General features: G+C 37.1%; 1 protein-coding gene across 1 annotated transcript in view; it reads right to left on the bottom strand.

Annotated features, from left to right (window-relative positions):
• The window catches only part of LOC121428978 (laminin subunit beta-1-like), a 91,200-nt gene that overhangs the window by 56,646 nt on the left and 14,080 nt on the right, over positions 1 to 20,474 (bottom strand). The window contains exons 8-15 of the mRNA XM_041625874.1: positions 16,068 to 16,286; positions 12,910 to 13,056; positions 11,967 to 12,096; positions 10,936 to 11,039; positions 10,349 to 10,529; positions 9,456 to 9,605; positions 7,968 to 8,099; positions 3,040 to 3,163 (exon numbers count right to left, since the gene is read on the bottom strand). Coding sequence (XP_041481808.1) covers positions 3,040 to 3,163; positions 7,968 to 8,099; positions 9,456 to 9,605; positions 10,349 to 10,529; positions 10,936 to 11,039; positions 11,967 to 12,096; positions 12,910 to 13,056; positions 16,068 to 16,286 — 1,187 coding nt within the window. The remainder of the gene's footprint in view (positions 1 to 3,039; positions 3,164 to 7,967; positions 8,100 to 9,455; positions 9,606 to 10,348; positions 10,530 to 10,935; positions 11,040 to 11,966; positions 12,097 to 12,909; positions 13,057 to 16,067; positions 16,287 to 20,474) is intronic.

The raw sequence follows: 20,474 nt of genomic DNA, 5'->3' as shown, positions 1-20,474 counted from the left end.
GTTCTCTTTCCTGATTCTTGAATGGTGAAGACAATAATCTACGTCTATTTATACTTCCTAGGCAATTACGAATGATTTGAGAGCCAAATGAGCTGAAATATGATATCTCTACTGGTAGTAATTTATGTAACAATTGGTTATCCATACTTTAACCACAACTTTAAACCTGAGTTTAAGTTAAACTCTACTTCAGAATACGGGCCAGATAGTTCATGGGCAATGAGTGATACAGGGTAAATGACTTCTAGCCATTGCCTACATGTACCAGAACCAGCGGGCCCTGTTTCATAAAAGTTACTATCATATCAACGTTACTATCCAATGGATCTTCCCTGAAATCCTTGATTCTGATTGGCTGCTTAGCACTGTAACCATGGTAGTTACCAGTGGATGGCAAAGTCACCATGATAGTAATGTTTATGCATTGGGACTCAGTCCCTAAACGAAGCAAATGGAAATTTTAGAATCAGTTGGGCAATTCCATGAGATGGGTGCCGTGGGGTGAAAAAATAAATTCATAATTCGGAACTTGTCACCCACCTAATTTTGTTCAGTATACTTCTGGGCATACGGAACAGCAATTTTTTTCCAAAAATTCCATCAAGAATTGCAAATATTGAAATTTGAACTCAACTTACAACTTTATTGAGAAAAAACAGTAAAATTTACCTGAAGAATTAATTTGAATTAAAAAATAATTAAAGAATGGTCAGCAGTTGTTTAGTTGATTTTTAGAATGTATTGAGCATTAGCTTTGAGTTGCCAAAGACACAAAAGTGTCTCCCAATCCCCTGAGTGGGTAAAAAGCATGCCACCCCATCGCTTAAACCAATGTAACGTGAGTAACGAAAAAACTGAAAAAGTTTGATTTTTTAATATTCCCTTCCATTCAAAATGTGCCAATGGAAATTTTCTTCATACTCCTTGTACCTGATAAGAAAAATAAAGTAGGAGCTGTATACATGTCATGCTATTACAAAGAATGAGGCCCAAAAAATGTAACGTGAGTAACGATGTAACGTGAGTAACGATGGTGTAACGTGAGTAACGACATAAAATTGTGATATTGATATCTTTTTCACAGGTTATGGTACAGTACCCTTTTACTGTATGACTATGGGGTAAAAACAAAGAGTTTGGTCCACTAATGACCTTTAATGACCCTTTTGAAGTGGTTATTAATGTCATTAAAGAGAAATTTGCCAGTTGTCGTAAAGATCACAAACTTAAAGTAGTTCAATCAGAATCAATTGAAATGACCAACCAAGTGTTTTAATATATTAAATACATAAAATAAATTTAAAAAATAAGGCTCTTGAAGAAAATGTGTAATTGCTGAGAAATTAGCAAAATAATTTCCATCAAAAGTCAGGTATGTTTCCAAGCAATATTGATACACTGTCCCACATATGTTTTTCTGTGTTAGTGATCATGAGTGTTGTCAGTTTTTGGCTAAGATTTCACGATTTCACAAAGATAAGTTAATGTTATTTATCTAGATCTATGATAGAATGACAATCAACCTTGATTCTAAAGACTTTCCCATGAAATAATTGTTTGCTGCAACTACATGTACATATTCTTTTGCCATTAACATAGATAAACTGGATGTAGCTAATAATTGTTGCCCTTTTAAGTTTACAGTTCAGTTTTAAGCCTTTCTCAGACTTTTCATCAATAAAGATGAATAAATTTGTATCTTTGCTTATAAGAGTCTGCATGATTTGCATATATATATAGCCTAATGTTCAAATACCAACACTAAACTTTGGTGCATTGCTTTCATGTACTAAAAATAAGTTAGTTCATAAATTATTAAGCTGGCTAATAATTACAGATGGATAAAGCATAAAAAATATTACACTTCATTTCATTTTAGTTTGTTAAAGGTGGAAATTTCTGTTTTCACGATTTTAATTTTTTTGGAGGGGGAAGGGATATATGATAATTTCTTAACCTTGTAATGCAATATTTAGATAGAATGTTTTGATCAGAGTTACTCTATTATCTGTTTTACACATAATTCTGCTCCCTTAATCTTTAAGCAAGCACATTAACTTTATCAGATAGGTTTGCTTGATATTGCTTACAGTACAATTAATTCATTCATGGGATTTCATGAAAGGGAAACATAATAGAGTATACATGCAAGTTCATGTGTGAGGTTGGATCAGATTGCACATAAATGTGGTGTGGAGTCTAGGTGAATATATTTTTAATACTCATTCTGCCAATTATGTTGCTTCACGATTATTAAAATCTTCAAATGACTGACTAAATAAAATTCAAGTGTTTCCTGACTCAGTGATTCAGAGAAACTTGAAAGGAATTTCATTTTAAGAGAATAGAATTAAAGGAGAATATTTTTCACTCCACATCACTTACAAAATTCATGTATTTTCACTAAAATTGACATTGTACGTGTACGTGTGGTAATTGTTGATGGTAAGTCATATAAAATGGGCAATATAGTCATTCTTGAGAAAAGAGGTTAACAAAACTGTTCCATTTTATGCCTAAAATAATTCTAATAGTTAATTACATCTAAATATACACTTTCAAGCAAATATTCATGGTCAGGAGCATGGCAATGAGTTATGTTCAATATGTAACGTGAGTAACGTGTAACGTGAGTAACGCTAATTTTGGTAAATTTTTCAAAGATGTGAAATGTTTCAAAATTTCTGACCATCTACATTTGTGAACCTCTATACCAGTTATAAAAATCATAAACCCACTACTTGTTATTCCACTCAGTATGAGGACACTTTTTGAACAAAGTCATGTTCTTGATTTATGTGGTCCAAAAATGTAACGTGAGTAACAAGAATTTGCTTGCCTATATTTTCTGGATAGAATTGTCAAACTAAATTATGATAATATACCAAGGTGTATTAAGTTATCATAAACCTTGTGCAGAAAAGAGAGCTTGTCAAACCCCACAGTAAGCAAAATATGGCAATTAAAATATGATGAGGTGCCTAAATTGTGTAACGTGAGTAACGTGGAATTGCCCAGTAGCAAACTTTTTGCTCTTACTCTGGGGCACATTGATCACACCGAAGGCCTCCAACTCCTGTCTTGCACGAGCACTGACCATCATCGTTGCAGGACGTACCTAGAGAGTACTCTGGCGTGCAACCGCATCGTACACAACCAGTGCCTACAAAAAGATACAAGAAAATATGGTACCATTCACACAAAAATATCAACAAAATACTTTCTTGGGTTTGGGGGTTCTTCAGATTTCCATAATTTACTGTTTTTTTCTAAATTAAAAAAAATGCTTTATAAATCTGGTTTCGTTTCCTTTTTTCTGGGATGCACTGTAACATGTTTAACCCTAGTTTAACTGGGCTATTTCAGACCAGGATATATTCATAACAATCGCGCAAATCAAATTGACCCCCCCCTCCATATATCCTGGTCTCAACTAACCCAGTTAAATTAGGAATAATACCCGGCGAACTGAATCATAAATTCATCACCAATTCGATGTGCAACATTTCAGAACAGGTACTGGTATGTTGGTGCTCACAATACAAGTTTAGAGACTGCATCTTGCTAAATAAAGCTAAAGGCTTTTGAATACTATAATCAGTGTGCTAGTAGTGGAATACAATAAAAATACAGTATGTTCTGTAATCATGACAGGTCATGCCTGGAATGACTATGATCTATCTTAACATCAAAGCAGAAAACTGTCAAGGCCGTCTCCGGGTCACCGCTGACATTGCTTATCCATATACCAGACGAGGTCCAAATATGGATACTAGCGCTGGGTCATATTCTGTGACACTGAACATGGTTTTATGACTGTGGTTTTATGACTACGTTAGCATATTGCGATAGCATGTTATGCCCAAAATATTTCACAATATGAAAAGCTACATTAATCACTATTTATTGACCACAAATGCTACAAGGTCTCACTTGCTTTAAACCCACTTATTAAGTGTTAACCAAATGCACACTTGTCACGGACAACCACAAACGAACGTCTAACTTCCCTGCTCTTACTGAATTGCAGGTTATACCTTGGTCACATTTGCTCTACGGCAGCCGTACCGCAAGTCATAAATAGCCATTTTATTCATTTTCATTCAAACCACCTATGTATAGCTGGTACAAAATATGTTAAAACGGCTGTTTTCGGCTCACCGTAAGGCCACCGTAGAGCAAATGTGACCGAGGTATTATAGTCAATTTTTAGACTGGGCGATATATTGTGTTATAAATCGGCGATATTTGGCTGGCAATAATCGACTAACATTAAAATAAAAAACTGACCAGCACTGATGGATACTGAAGGTCAAGTACAAGGGGGATTAGAGAGCAGTGTAGTTGCTGGGATACCTAGAAGGACATTTGAAAGGCCAGAGAATAAAGTTTCCCTGAATCGTTGAAACGTACTACAGATCGCTATAAACTTAATCAAGTTTGAAGAAATTGACAAAAACCAAGTGAGAAAATCAAATCTCATCAAAGAAGGAGCATGCTTACAAGAACATTGTATTGCCGCTTTAGCCCTGAAAAAGGCACAGATTTCAAGCACTTTCTTCGTTCAACTTGCAATTACTAGATGTGCTTGAAAGTCTTATCACTCTACCACAAGAGTTCTGTAAGGCCTAAGAAGAAGCCGTAAGTAGTGAAGACTTCCAGACGCCGTCTCAGGTGGGTGTTTTATAAAGCCGTTCAAAAGAAATGCGCGACTTTTTAACAACAGATGATTCTTTCTTTCTTAGGAATTATAACACCAATTAGAAATATGGGTTCTGTAACACAGATTACCGATAAATCGCCAAAAAATGGAGTGACCAATCAAGACCAATGTTACATGCGCTTTTATTTCAAAATACTGACCAGGAACCAATCAGAAGTGCTCTTTCATATTTGCTATTCCTCTTCAAAGCTTTGTGTTACGGAACAATCATGTGCATCATTTACCAGATGGACCACCATTTGTTTGTAAAGTTGATTTAAACTTGAATCCCTATACATTACTACATGTATATAACATACCAGTACCTACATGTACATAGTAAATATTGAAAAAAAAATCACAGATTTGTCGCTTTGCCGTTCTTCAACACAATATATTCAAGGGGTATTTAGCTTCATGCATTTGTTTCACAGAACAGCCACTGTAACATAAAGCTCAAACATTTTTCAAGTAAATACACTTTATTACCCTGTGGGACACATTAAGGCTCTGTACTGTCGCCATCAATACTTTCTAATGTGATCAATACAGTTACAGCGGGTGCAAGCGATGATTTATTGATAAAGGATGCTGATAACTGATTCCGAAGAGAGATAATGGGAGACTGGAAGGACCGAGAAAAAGATCCTGGAAATGGAAGGTGACGGAGAGTAAATCTTGGGCCAACAACGATAATGGTGAGCTAGGAGGAGGAAGAAGTTGATATAGATAGAGGAAAGAAGCAAATTTAGGATACAGCAAGCATTGGTGGGAGTGATAATTGGTGCAAAGTTGATTGATTGGAAAGATTGAGAATTGATGCAGATGCTGGCTTGGGGCTTGGAGAGATAATAGACATGACTGCAAAGGTGGATGATGTATGTTGTTTAAAGACAGACGATAAGCATATCTTAACTCTGAATAGGCTGGGGTTCAGGGAATAAAGGGAAAGGGGTGGTAGATTCCTTCCACCCCTACCCCTCCCCCACCACTCCCCAATTTTTGAAATCTGAGCCATCAACCTTGTGATTATGCCTCAAAAAAATTGACTGAAAACCAATTACATTGAAGGAAAAAATCTAATATCAAACAGATCGTCGCCTTCCCGCAGAAAGGCTGTTAACGTGCATATGCGCGAAAAGTACATTTTCGAGAAAACGCAAATTATGTTTTGACCTTATGTGCTTTAAGCAGCAAGTGTAATATTTTATGTCCTACAGTAATTCTCATACTTTCTGATAAAGCAAGATGTTTTTTTAATTGATATTTTGTTTGTTTTATGAAAAACACTCTAAACGCTTTCTAATCTTCATAAGAAGGAATACCGTACGCCCTTTTTCTGGACAGAAAAATGCGCAATCCGCTGATTAGGTGACTGCAAAAAGGCCATTAGCGCAAATCGGTCTATGCGCTTGCATGATAAACGAGAAGCGTCTTGTTCTCTAAGGATGCGTCTATGTGCTATAAAAGCATGTTGAAATGTTTTTGCTTATTATGTCACAATGCCGTCATATTCAGGTTCGAGAATGGTACCAGAAGAAAGTTCATTTTCAATTTCAGCAATAAAACAAAATTCAATTTTTTTGAGCTAAAATACGTTAACAGCCTTTCTGCAGGAAGGCGACGAGATAATTGTGTTACTTCAGAATCACAAGTGGGGCCGGTTTCAACCTAAGCCCATTTAGACTTAAGAGGGAATTTCGAGATAAGATAAACATTTCAAGGAGGAGGGCAGAGAGCAAAGAAGAAATACAAGAAGCAAGTGGAGGAGGAATATATAAAGAGAGTTATATTCAGGATGGAATATACACTGAATCCAGCAAGGTAGAAGGATGGGTACAAGCCAATGCTGCAAGTGTGATGTATATTTGCCATGTCCAACAGAACAAAAAAATATTTTCTTTCTTTTAAATTTCAATTTCCTTCTGATACTACTTACCAAAAAATGTAGGTCTTTTTGGTATATCAGGAGGAGGGCAAGTGCAGCTACACGTTTGACCGTTGTGGAAACACGTGTCTTGGGTAGGTAATAAAGTGAAATTTACACAATGGTAAAGTACACGTAGGGCACTACTATGTTGATAGTACATGTAAATGGTATTGCTTTCCAAATATTGAATAAATGAGGCCTGCTATGGAATGGAGGAAGTGAAAAGTATATCTATTTTTTTACAACAACAGGGTACAAAGTATTTTTATTTTTAGGGGCTACTTTTTTCCACATTCAGGCGATTTAAAGAATTTGGGGGGCTATTTCTTTAACTTCAATGGCTACTTTTAGAGCAATTTTTTCATGCAGTAAAAGCAGATATTCTGCCATAAATTTGGTTAGAATATTGATTTCTTTTAATAATCTTGAATATTTAAGACAGATCTTGGGCCGACTCTAAATAGAATGGTCGCCCCAAAGCAATTTTAGAGAATTTTAGGGATGATTTGGGCTGTCATGACGGCAAACTCGCCCATCGCCCTCATGTACTTTCTACGCTGTACAGCAATATTCATTCCAATGGCATTCAATTTGGCAGATCGCTGCACTTGATAGGGCTTAGCGCATATTTTGCAAGTAGTTTCCCGCAGGTGCACACACAAGTTCAGTTAACCCACAGCAAAGTTTTGAACATGGTCAAAACTTGTTCCAGTTGAGTGGTACATGTAGGTAATTGCCGGCAGAGGTCTGTTAGGCAGAAAACCGGTAAGAGTGCCATAGCGGCAGCAAGTCACATGCAGTTAACCCGCTTGAAACACATTTATTTTCCATGAAGCTCTGGCAAAAATTTACTACCAGAATTGACAATATTGAACCAGTGAAACACCTCTGGCAGTCTCGCCTGAATTACATGATCCAATACAGCACTGCTGACTTTGACAACACTTATTGTTGATCATCCTTTGTCCACAACAAATAACATGGCCAAAGCTTATTGATCTTAAATGACCTTTGACCTTCATCCTATGAGCTGGAGCTCATGCAGGATGTTCACTTATACTTGATTATCAAGTTTTATTTACTAGGTCCATGTACTTGCTAAGTTATAATAACATTTCATAAAGGTAACCTTATGTTAAGAGTTTGTTGTTGACGATGCCGCCGCCATCAGAAAAGTGGCGCCTATGGTCTCGCTCTGCTGTGCAGGCAAGACAAAAATGGTATAGATGTGGGATGCAAAACAGTGACACGTCGCCACCACTCAGCCTGATTAACATATATCGATATTTATGTATTAATCACACAGGTTATCACTTATGGAGAATATTTGCTTACCTGTAGAAAGGCCATAATGATCAGTGGCGCACGTGTCACATTTGTCTCCTTCAACGTTCAGTTTACATTCACAGATTCCAGACGTCTGGTTGCATGACTGAGTGATTGAACCTTCTAAATTACAGCCACAGTCTGAAATTAAAATGAATTCAATAAGAAATTATTTCATAAAAGAAATAAATCTTCAATAAATCAAGGCATTTTACTTAATTTGTTAATATTGTAATATATCTGTTAGGATATCAAATCAAATACTGTTTTTGAATGCTCAATTTTTAGTCAACAAAAGCGACTCAATTTTCAATTCATTTATTTTCAAAGAAATAAAGATCAATGTGTGTAGAGTAATACAAAATCCCAAACTTACAGAATTACACTGGAAGAAATTCAAGATATGCACACTACAGATTTATCAAGAACTGCTTTTCTTATTGTATGAAAATGTAAGGGTAATTCTGCCTCACTCAAATCTGTTCGAGCCATCATATAAGAGGTACAATGTCACGTAAATAACACATTTTGTATAATCCGATTTGAAAAATTGCTTCCAGATATTATACAACATTGGATATATTGAAAACTTACAATGCAACAGCATCTCCATAATATCAGTTAATGGGATGTATAAAAATCCTAAAATACCTGTAGCCTTTGATAGTTAAAAAAAATAGGACAAAAAAGTAATAACAAATCTAAAATAAAAGGAACATTGCTGATTTTCCTGTACATAAGTACAGACACATTAGTTCAAAATAGGAATAACATGGTTAAAAGGGTGTTTTTCATTTCCATTCATTAGGAATATAAGGCATGTACAAGGCGTAATACACAAAGATTTGGAACTGATTTGATCAATCACAACTATGGAAAGCCAGCAATATCCACATCTAACATGCATGTTTGTTTAAAATGCTTTCTAGATATGATGTATACACATAATTTATTGTTGTCTTGACAGGGTTCCCAGCTTTCCAAGAAAACAAAATTCCCTCAAGAAATTTAAAAATTCCCTGGTAATTATTCAACACATTCCCAGTTTTCTAAGTTGTTGCAGTGAATTACATGTATTTTCAGCATAAAAACTGTACTGCAGTCAGAGGCTACACTAAAACACCACTATAACCAGTCGTTCAATGGATATTGTTTTGACATGCAACAAAATATAACACAGTTACCACGCTTTCGACTTTTGGGACGATAAAAATTCCCTGATTTTTCCCTCATTTGAGGCATTTTCCCCTGATTTCAGGTATTTTAAAAATCAAATTCCCTGATTTTTCCCAGACTGAAAAAGAGTGAAACAATTTTCCCTGGTGGGCTGGGAACCCTGCTTGACAATTCAGTCTGTTCCTTGACGTTTACAAAGGAGAGTGTTCAAATTTCTGTTAGGACAAAAGAACTGGCATGGATGGATTTCCATGTACATGTAGTTGAGAATGATTTGATCAATCACAACTCTTTGCGAGACAGGGCCCTGGTGTTCCTTACCTGTGCATCCACTGCCTGATTCAATGCCATAGTAGAAAGGTGAGCAGGTGTCACATGACCTGGACGTGACCCCCGGCAAGCAAGGGCACTGACCTCCGTAAGACTCACATAATGGATTATTGTCTGACCCGAGAGAGCTGCAATCACAACCTGAAAATATAGATCAAAAATATATATGTGTGGTATATTTATGCTTACTATAAAATGAAGAAAAAATTATAAAATCATTCAAATAAATCACATTCTTTCAAACCTGTGATGTAAATTTCTATATTTCATATGTGGAAGCATGATACTACATGTACACAACACCATGGGTCGTGTGGTCCAGTGGTTAGAACATTGGACTTATAATCGCAAGGTTGTGAGTTTGAATCCCTACTCTGCCATTGTCTCCACTTTGATAAAAGGCCCGAGAGTAATTTCTGTCATCACTCAGGTCAGCCACTATGACTGATTAACCTAGACGTACGTTTCCTAGGTGATTGGTTATATACCAGCTTGGTGTATACCAGCAAAACACTGTCTTGCCGAATTCATACGGGAGTTACCATAAACAGAAACAGATAAACAGAAACTACAAAAAATTCAATGGGGGGGAGGTTCCTTTCCTATAGGGCACATTTATGCATTGATGACCGACAATTTATCACAATTTTCTTGCAATGCCCCAATCTAGCAGCGGGTGAATGAACTGAAAAAAAATAGGATAGATACAAACATAATCAATCCCTTAAAATCGTACGTATTAATTCAAAACCAATTTGACAATTATTAATTCACTAGATGTCAAATAAAAATCAAAATGTTAAGTATTTATAACTCACTTGCTTTATAAATTTATGCAAATTATGGCATTACATATTCTTAAAGGCTACTAAGCACTCATTTACCTATAGCTCCATCAAAGACCTCGGCCATGATTCCGAATTCAATATCTGAGCAGTTCATCCTGGTTGGGTGGTGGGCCGACAGTGCTGCAGACCAGCATGCATCCATGTTAGCTCGCAAAGACTGGCTCGTTCGGTTCGATTGGTAGACCTCCAAGTCAGATAACACAGGCAACAGTACAATCTAAAATTGTACAACAGACGACTGTCAGTATGTTTCAGATAACTATGCACTTGATGATTATGAAGTAATGATGCATTGTTTCTCTCATATCAAGTTATTTAGGATGAATTTCATGTGACATCTCCCCCTACCCCACCCCCGAATCATATGCCATATCTGTTGTGGGTACTCATAATATTGATTTAGGGATGCATATTAAGAATCTGCGATTGTCCGTAAAGGGATAATAAAACGACTAGAATATTAAATACTGGTGCTATTGGAGCAAGCACTGTACATACATGCATTCAAATTCATAAATGTTGTGCAAACATCCATAATATCACAAAGCGGTCTGAAATTTGAAACCATCATGGAATGTTACAACTGGCAGCTCTGTACTACTATGTACAATTTATAATCTTACCGAGTCTAGGAGGAACTGTTCCTGAGTGTCTGGTACTCCCAAACTGATGATGACATCATACGGGATACCTCCAGCAAGGCATTCCTCAGAGAGATCATATACGCCTGTTTATCACAAAAACACATGGAAACACAAGAAAACTTTATTAGAATGGTCACATGGTAAGGGACACCTCCAGCAAGCATTCCTCAGATAGATAATTGACACTGGTTAATCACATGAAGAACAAAAGGACAAGAGAAAACATTTCAAAAAGAATTCAACAAATGTTGTGTATTGACATACTATTTGCTAATACTTTCCCCACAAAGAATGTTGCAGTGTACACAAAAATCTCTCAAACCTCTTTAAACTACCACAAATATACATTTTCTTTGAGATATTATCAAATTCCCAATAGCTTTAAGTGCTCCATGTATGAAAATTAATAGAAAAGTGAAAGAAAAATTGATAATTTGAACTTCACACAGCACTCTTTTCCTTCAGTTTGGGACATTTGTGATCTTTTAGGCACTATTACCTCGGTCAATTCCAAACACAAGCGTTACTATATCATGGCTTGCCTGCAATGTATGCACTTTTAGAACTCCTTGGTACATGTACATGCAGAAATCGAGCAAAAGATCCATATCCACTGCTTGGCATATTACAATAAATATTAATGCCTCCCCAGGATCACTTCCCATCAAGCATATCAGGTACCAATTTCCACCTGGGTGAAGAGTGGCAAGTGATGACAAATGTTTGCCACAGGAAATTTGTGTCAGGTTGGGATTTGAACCCAGAACCTTGTGGTTCAAACTCTGGGGACTCATCCACTGATCCACAATATCTTCACTTTTCCCATTAAGCATATCAGACACCCATTTACACCTGGATGAAGAGCAAATAACTTAGTCAAATGTCTTGCCAAAGGACATTAGTGCCATAGTGGGATTTGAACCCCAAACCTTACAGTTCAATGTCCTAGGACTCACCCACTGATCCACAATATCTCTACTTCAGAAAATATGGATATAAGTCTATGTTACCTCCATACTCTGCTGCAGGAAGGCTGACTGTTGTCGCTGAGGTCCCGGGATTCGATGACCCTTGACAGTCAAATGCTGTTGGATTCTGCTGGTTGATTTCTATTGTGACACCACTCCAATTAGATAAGGTCTAGGATGAAATAAACAAGTACATATTCAGAATCCAAATAGGCCATGAAACAACCCAGAGTAACAACATGAGATCACATATAAGAACACAGGAATGGAAGTACCAAGCTATTACCACAGAATAATAATAATAATAGCCAATTTTTATAAAGTGCTTTTCCCAGATTGGCCCAAAGCGTGTTGCAGCATATTATTACCCGTCATTGGATTCATTTCAATCAAGCACGAAAAGGGCACAATTTCCACTCCCTAGGGAGCATTCCTTGCATTCATCGCAGCCACATTATGGCGCTGGCAAAATCAAACATACAATATCTTTCGCATCCTACCGGGTACCTTTAGCACCTGGGTCGAGAGTGGCAAAGTGTGGATTAACGCCTTGCCAAAGGACGCTAGACCGCGGTGGGATTCGAACACACGACCCTCTGTTTACAAGGCGAGAGTCAGAACCACTACACCACGGCTCTTCCATTCCAGAGAAATGGTCAGAGATCAATTCTTCTCAGTCTCTCCAAATGCTGGACAGGTTGTCACCTGCTGATATCAAAATTAATGTGACAATTTTTCATATGACAAATGTTTAAATACGCCCAGGGCTATTACAATGAATTTTTCTTTACAAAAACCATCAAGTGAGTTATCATGTTGAATGTACTTGATGTGTTATTTTGTTTTTGTAAGTGCTTTGGGCCAATTCGGGAAAAGCGCAGTACATAAATAATATTATGTTTAATTGTCCATTTTTCAGAATACAGTAAAACAAAAAAAAAAGTTCTACTATTATTTTTTTGTTGCTGAAAGATTAATTTCTCACCTCGTATCTTATAGCAAGTACATAATTCTGCGTTCGTGGGACAGTCATGCTGCTCAGTGTAATCACCGTCGACGGAGACACCACAAGGAAACCAGGGCCAGTGTGAAGGGCACCCTCGCCAAGAGATCTCTCCTCGATCCTGGAAGGCTGGTAGAAGAATGTAAGGTGTAGAAAATGAAAATCATGCATCAAGGAGTGGGAAAAAGGCTAAGAAAATAATAATAAATCGTGGCCCCGTCTAACAAAGAGTTAAGATTGATCCAATCAATCGTAACTCTATTTGAATCTATCAGTGTCCTAATTTTTTCTACAGGAAATTTGCAAAATGTCCTTGGTAATCAAAGGAGAACACACCAAATTGTCAAGAAATCAATTAATTTATGGATATACATTCATATCTAGAATTTTTTTGAACAAACATCATTTTATATGTTGACTTTGCTGACTTTCCATAGTTGCAATTGATCCAATCAATCGCAACACTTTGAAAGACGGGGCCCAGATGTATTTGTATAGTTTTACTGTTAAAGCCGCTATGCCTAATAGCCAATTGAAGAGCATAAAATAAATCCAAAATAATCAAGACATTTATGATTTTTTATTGATGATACAATCTGCATTGATTTTCTACACTACATGCAAGGCTCGACATTAGCGGTGGCCCGGTGGCCCGGGGCCACCAAAAAGTCATCTCGGGCAACCATTATTGAAAAAATGTGAAGTTTTGGTGGCCCGATTCGGGCAACCAATAATTTTCAAAGTAGCGCAATTTTTCTCCCGATTTTGCATGCATTTATCAACTTTCTACAGTTCAACTTGCAAGCCAATTCGTCATGCGCCTTTTTTGTTAATCTACACACAAATACACACACACAAAGATTGCATAGTCATGACTGTATGTAGGCCTACCGCTAGCATACAGTAACTATTATTCAGCCGGCCGCACCGGCTGGCTGGCTGAGCTTTGCATGCATGAAACCACTGCACTGCAGCCAGCTCAGGGAGGTTCGATACGAAATGTTACTGCTAAGAAATCTTCCCCAGAACTTTGAAAATCTACATCAAAGTTTCATTTTACACCAATGAAATGCCCTTCTACAGTCCATATTACTGAAACCTGTTTATTTGCAAGCATTAAAAGGAGGAATTATGACCTCTCTTTTGACTCAAAAAGACCGATTTCCAAATGCATTAATACACATAAAACACATAAGTGAGTACATCACAGTCCCACATGTGTATTTGTATGTATGTTGATATTTGTTTCGTTTTTTTTGAAGCTGTGTCTCTTCTAGCCAAAAATAAATAGACAGCTTCTTTCTTTCTTGTTCAATGACTTCTTAAACCACTCTCAAGGAAGTTAATACTTTGGGAAGGCATTTCATTGATATGAAATGTGAATTTTTCCATCATTTTGTCAAATATGGGGAAGGAATTTTCTCACTTTTTTTCCAGATAACTTTTGCCGTTTTCTTATTTTTTTCTTTTAATTTTTTTACAGTGATTAAACCATTGATACCCCTTCCCATTGAATATGCCTGATTAAAGAATATGTTTTTACTGAATAATTATAATAATAATAATAATTTTCCCCATTTTTTATAATTTTGTCTTATTCATTTTTCTTACATTTTCTTTTTTTTTCTCAATTTTTTTTCCTGTTCTTTGTTTTTTTCTTTCTTCATTTTTTCTTTTGTTTCATTTCACTTATTCATTTTACAATTTTTTTCTTTTTTCAATATACTATTCTAAAAATTATTTTTGTTTATTTCCCCCTTTTATACATCGTTATAATTCTGCAGCATATTTTTCTGTGATTTTCTCCTGCTATAATATGCTGGAAAAGAGAAAATAATCTGGATTTGGGGCCTGCATAATCTAGGTTTTACGATCAAAAAGGAAGAAAGGAAAAATCATTGTTTTGTAAATCTATCTGAGTTTGCTATATGCACTATTTATTTACTTTACCATTATGAGTGTGTGTCTATATGGAGATTAAAAGTCCACACAACCTGGGAACAATACAATTCTTTTATTCTCTTTCACTCATTTCATATTTACAATGATAGAACAATTTATATATTACCACAAAATAAGCAAAGTAAAATAACAGCAAGCACGATTTACATACAAGATAGTGGTAGAGACTGCAGAATATTTCAGAAGTTTGTTTTATTCATTTTAATTAATGTTTTTCTTTATATTTTTCGGGCCACCAAACTTTACTGCTGGGCCACCCAAAAAAATTATTTGAAGGTTTTGGTGGCCCGAACGGGCCACCACCAAAAAAAGTTAATGTGGAGCCTTGCTACATGTATATGTTTTTGAGCAAATTTGGCGATGACACTCATGTACATGTATACATACTTGTAGAGCATCCTAAAGTTGCATCTGATTTTCACAGAAATATGGTCTCAAAACATGCACAAGACTTGAAAATAAAAAGTTAGAAAGTAAAGCAGTCACACAATTTTGTGCAACTGCGTCCTTGCGAAATTTTTCTAAGGGTGAAAATATTGCAACAATACATTTTGTAAATCATGTAGCTTGAACAACCAACTCAAGATCAGTCTTTTGGAACATGAAATTTAATAATAATAATACTAATAATATGTGAAATTTATATAGTGCTTAATACAAATGTTTGCGGTCGATTGAAAAATCATGCAATGACCAATCAAATTTGCAGTGGTATGAATACTCTGCTCAAAATACCCATATACCCAAATACCCATTTTCTCAGAAATTTATGTTTATGATATTTTGCTTATATACATATAATACTCTATTTTGTTTTACTTATCATATATTGTACATGCCTCAATTTATTTTGTCAGTACAAGATCTTTGTAACTATTTCGACCACATTACTTTGTCCTGTTGAAAATGAAATAAATTGAATTGAAAATGACTTATGAAAATACTTGTATGATATTGGCAATTGACACAATTTTTTTTTTCTTCATGACCTTGGACTTAAAATATCCCTGCGTATCATTTCGAGACAATTTTGGTCACATTCACCTCCTCATATTAGAGATAAACCAAGTTAACCCATTGCCAACTAAAGCTGGACAGTCCCTGTGCAAAGCCTATGGGAGGCATGGATTTCAGAGGTAAGCAGGTTAACTGATGCCAGCAAATGATAAGACACGTACCTGATCAGTAGCGGCAAGTTCACCCTCCATACTTATTCCGTCCAAACTAGGGACATAGAATCCTGGAGCAGTATCGTTGCATGCTCGACCAATCACGTTCGACCTGCAGGTACACGCCCCCGTGTCGGGGTCACATGATCCACTGATGGCCGCTCCCGGGTCGCAATCACACGACGTGCAGCCTTTTGGATTGGAGGGGTCGAGATTGAACGTGCCAGTCTGCAAAAAGATTTGATAGCATGATGATGGAAAGACAGTGACATATTTGTATAGAGAAATGATAATCCACACCATTTATAATGCATTCAAACATCATTGAAAGGCAAAACACCTACCAAAAATACATCAGTACCGGCCTCGAAATAGGATTTTTGGGGGGCAAGGCCACTTTTTTGAGGGGCACTTTTTCACTGAGGCCAGGCAGCAGAGGGCACCAAGGCCATACAGAGGGGCACCAAGGCCACTTTTTAAGGGGCATGTAATAAATTATTTGTAGGTGTTACAGTTTCGCGGCGTGGGGGGCGGGGGCTTTCCATAGTCGATGCGCTAGTGCACAGCTAGCTACATGCAGCTGAGCCCTTTTTCTTTCAAGTAGTGTCCACGTGACTTTCATGTACGTGTTCACTTGGACAAGCCTAAATGCAACCTTCCAACGATCGACATCAAAACACAACTCAGAGAAATTTTGTAATTGCTGTACATCTTTTTTGCTCGCATCTCGTGCCTTTCGATCAAATTGCACCAGCTACATGCTACTCACTCAATTCTAAACATGTACTTGTACGGATATATCGGAGGGAGGGGGGGTGTTTCATAAAGCTGTTCGTAAGTTATGAACGACTTTACGCACGACTGGTGATACCTTCTTGAGCTACATGTAATTAAATGTGAATCTGATTAGCACCCAAGAAAGTATCACCGGTCGTTCGTAAGTTGTTCGTAACTAGGCCTGGGACGAATACCCTTTTTGCCATTCGATTGTTTGCCAGAGGAAACAATCGATTAGTTCAATTAATCAAGATTCCTGGAATATCAGAAATCACACACTCAAAAATTGACCTACTTTGATGACCTACCGGTAGCTGCGCTTACTGATATGATGGGAGTGGAACTTGGAATAAATGCATTGTATGTACATACAAGGAACATGTACTTGTACTGTGTTTGTCATTTATCCCGCCCTCTATACACACAATGAACGAATAGCAAAGGAGTTGTACTGTGTTTGTCATTTTATCCCGCCCTCTCTGCACACTATGAACGAATAGCAAAGGAGTTTGAGAACTGTGCGTGACCGCTATGGTGCATGGATGTTAGGCCTGGGACGATTGTCATTTTTATCATTCAATTATTTCCTGAAAAAATAATCGAATGATTCGATTGTTCGTCGGGAATCAGGTCTTTTAAGTCACAATAGTTGACCTACTTTATGGTGACCCCCCCCCATGAAGAAATCTCCATCAAAGTCACATGTTTAGAATAAATGAAAGTAGGACCTTTTTCCCTTTCTCCATGATATTTATATCAAAAGAAACTACATGAAATGAGATTAAAACTTTCAGTTTATTGTTCCAATGAAAATTCTTCCAAAATCCATGCTGGTACTCTGGTATTATGCTTGCATCCCTCCAAGTGCCACACCCCTGCATATGAATGAATCAGCCCAGATCAGCCGAGTCCGAAAGATGTAAACAATTCATTCATGAACTATTCTTTGAGACTGACCCCAGGTGGAGCATTTCTTGAACAATTTCATCCCTTGCCCACACCATGTCCCCGCCCCCACTTGTGGCACTGCCCACGATTCTACACATGTATTTCAAAAAAATATTTTGCAATATATTTAATTTGAAATACCTTTTAAAATTACGATTTTTTATCATTTGAACCTACATGTATAACTGGGTCTATTTTTGGAGACTAGTCGAGAAAGTACCGGTGAAGACGGGAGCGGGCGCATGTTGGAATGTAGTTTTCATTGTGTGAGGCAAGGTTGCATTATTGTTTTGAAACATGAAAGGAATTCTCCAGCTCCCACCCTTATCTTTCTTCCTCTCTCTCTCTCTCTCCCTCTCACACACACACACACACAGATGGGGGAGGGGTCAATTTATTTCTGAAGTCATGACCTCTCCTGATAAGGGAACCACGTGCCTTCTTCTATGTTTCCCCAAAAGTTTCATTGGCTATCCGAAGGTCCAATCAGCTCAAGTGAGCTGGGTTGTGTGTTTTCTTATTGTTTTGTGCACGCAGACAATGGCCGGCCAGCTGTGTATAGCTAGCTCATCGTTCGGCGCGGCTTCGGACTAGACTGCATACATGCACCTGGACGTCGCTGGTAAAGCTAAGGTATTGAATACTTTTTGAGATCGTAGAAAAGTTTTCCTCGCTCAGAAAAAAAGGTGCAGACTTTCAAAAGGGGCACATTATATGTCAGAAAAGGGCACATTTATGAGAAAAAGGGCACCACGGCCATATAAAAAGGGCACATTTTTAGTGGCCGTAACTTTTAGCAAAAAGAAGAAGGGCATGACGGCCAGTAATGGGGGCATCGACGGCCATGGCCGTCGATGGCCGTCGATTATTTCGAGGCCTGTCAGTATTCTAATTTCAGGAAGAAAATGTAAATTTGGGGGTACATCAGACCATCATTTTCACTAAAATATAGTACATGTCCCGGGGGGGCCACTTACATTGACGAGTGGATACCATGCGCGACCAAAAAAACATGTAAAAAGGATGTCCTTTTCACGATACGGCACGTTACGTACGTAACGTGAAAAGGGTGTCAAAAACACAAAAATAATGAAAAAAGCCTATTTCGCTAGTAAAATTACGTGTTTAGGGTCGAATTTGCGGGGATGATAAAACAAAATTAAAATGTTTTATAAAGAATGTCCTTTTTGCCCCAACCCTACGTGTTTAGAGTCCTATTTGCGCGAGGTGTAGAAGGTGGGGTCGTACTAAACCAAATAAGGTAAAACCGACTACCATAGGACCCGTAACAATAAAAAAATTCCTTTACTTGTTTAGGGGTTCATTTCAGGAAATATTTGCCAAGAGTATCGTTTTGTTTCCAATACTTGTTAAGGGTAGGGTTTCACACGCCAATACTTGTTAAGGGGTGCATTTTCAGAATATGGAAATTACGTGTTTAGGGTGCTTTTCGAGACCCCATGGTCGCGCATGGTATCCACTCGTGAATGGAAGTGGCCCCCCGGGTACATGTACATACAAGTAACAAAGCAGGAGGTTATATACCCCTACCTCTTCTTTACTTTGAATAAAAGTTCTGAATTTTGACATTATACTCTCTCCCTCCCCTTTCCTACATAATCCAGTCTTATCATTACCGCATGTATGGATAATATAGGAAAGAGGGAGGGAAGGGGTGGTGTGACTGTCCAATTTTAGGTCAACTTTCAATGATTTTATTTATTTTCAAAAGACCACTGTCAAAAATGCCATCTTATTGCAAGCTCAGGTTATTCCATTTTGACTTTCAACTCATACCCCCCCTGCAGCAAACACTCAACATGAAATGTAAATCCTTACAGTCGTGAGTGAGAACTTACCATCTGGCTTTCATTTCATTCATACAGCCCCGACGCCACAGTGTATCTCCCAAGGGACTTTCCTTTAAGTTAATACACATAGTACTGTAGCTCTTTATTGACTTATAACCTATTGAATCAATAACGCTTTAGAAATTGGGTGATAAAAGAAATTAACCCTAGTGACCTTGCAACACAATACATACACAATCACCAATTGTTTTCTTTTATGAATGAGGATTATGTGGTAGATAATTGATGTATTGATCTTGGTTCATAGAAAGTGTGTGGTGAAGCAGATCTTACAATTTAAATGCAGAGCTACCAACCTGAACAACCTGAACCTATATCAGTAGTAAAGCTGAAAATCAGTATTTTAATTAAATCAATATTTTCAAAGAATTAACATCTAGGACAATACATAAAACTGAAACTTTAGATGTCAGTGTTTTGTATGAATCCGTTAGTATTGTTCTCATATTTCAGAACTGAATACATAATTCATGTATCATTTAGTTTAAAGACTATTTTAAACTTTGGTATCTCCAAAGTAAATGTATGTTTTGTATGTTTATATTCGATTGGTCTAATGCCAATTCGTCTAATTTACAATTAGTCTACAATCGCTTGGTCTATCATCAGTTCATCCATTATCCACATGGTCTAATTTCCATTTCATCCACTCACCATTTCATCTAATAACGAGTTGGTCCAATAGCCAATACATCTGGTCTAATTGGACTAAGTGTTAATAAGTTGGAATGAGTGAAAAGAAAATGGATATTAAACCAAGAGGTTTATAAGATGAAATGGTCATAGACAAACTGGTGATTAGACAAAATGATTATTGGAC

This window comes from Lytechinus variegatus, chromosome 15, assembly GCF_018143015.1.
Source record: "Lytechinus variegatus isolate NC3 chromosome 15, Lvar_3.0, whole genome shotgun sequence".
Lineage (NCBI taxonomy): Eukaryota > Metazoa > Echinodermata > Echinoidea > Temnopleuroida > Toxopneustidae > Lytechinus > Lytechinus variegatus.
Note: the sequence above shows the minus strand (reverse complement) of the source record. Positions and strands in the feature narration are given on the sequence as shown.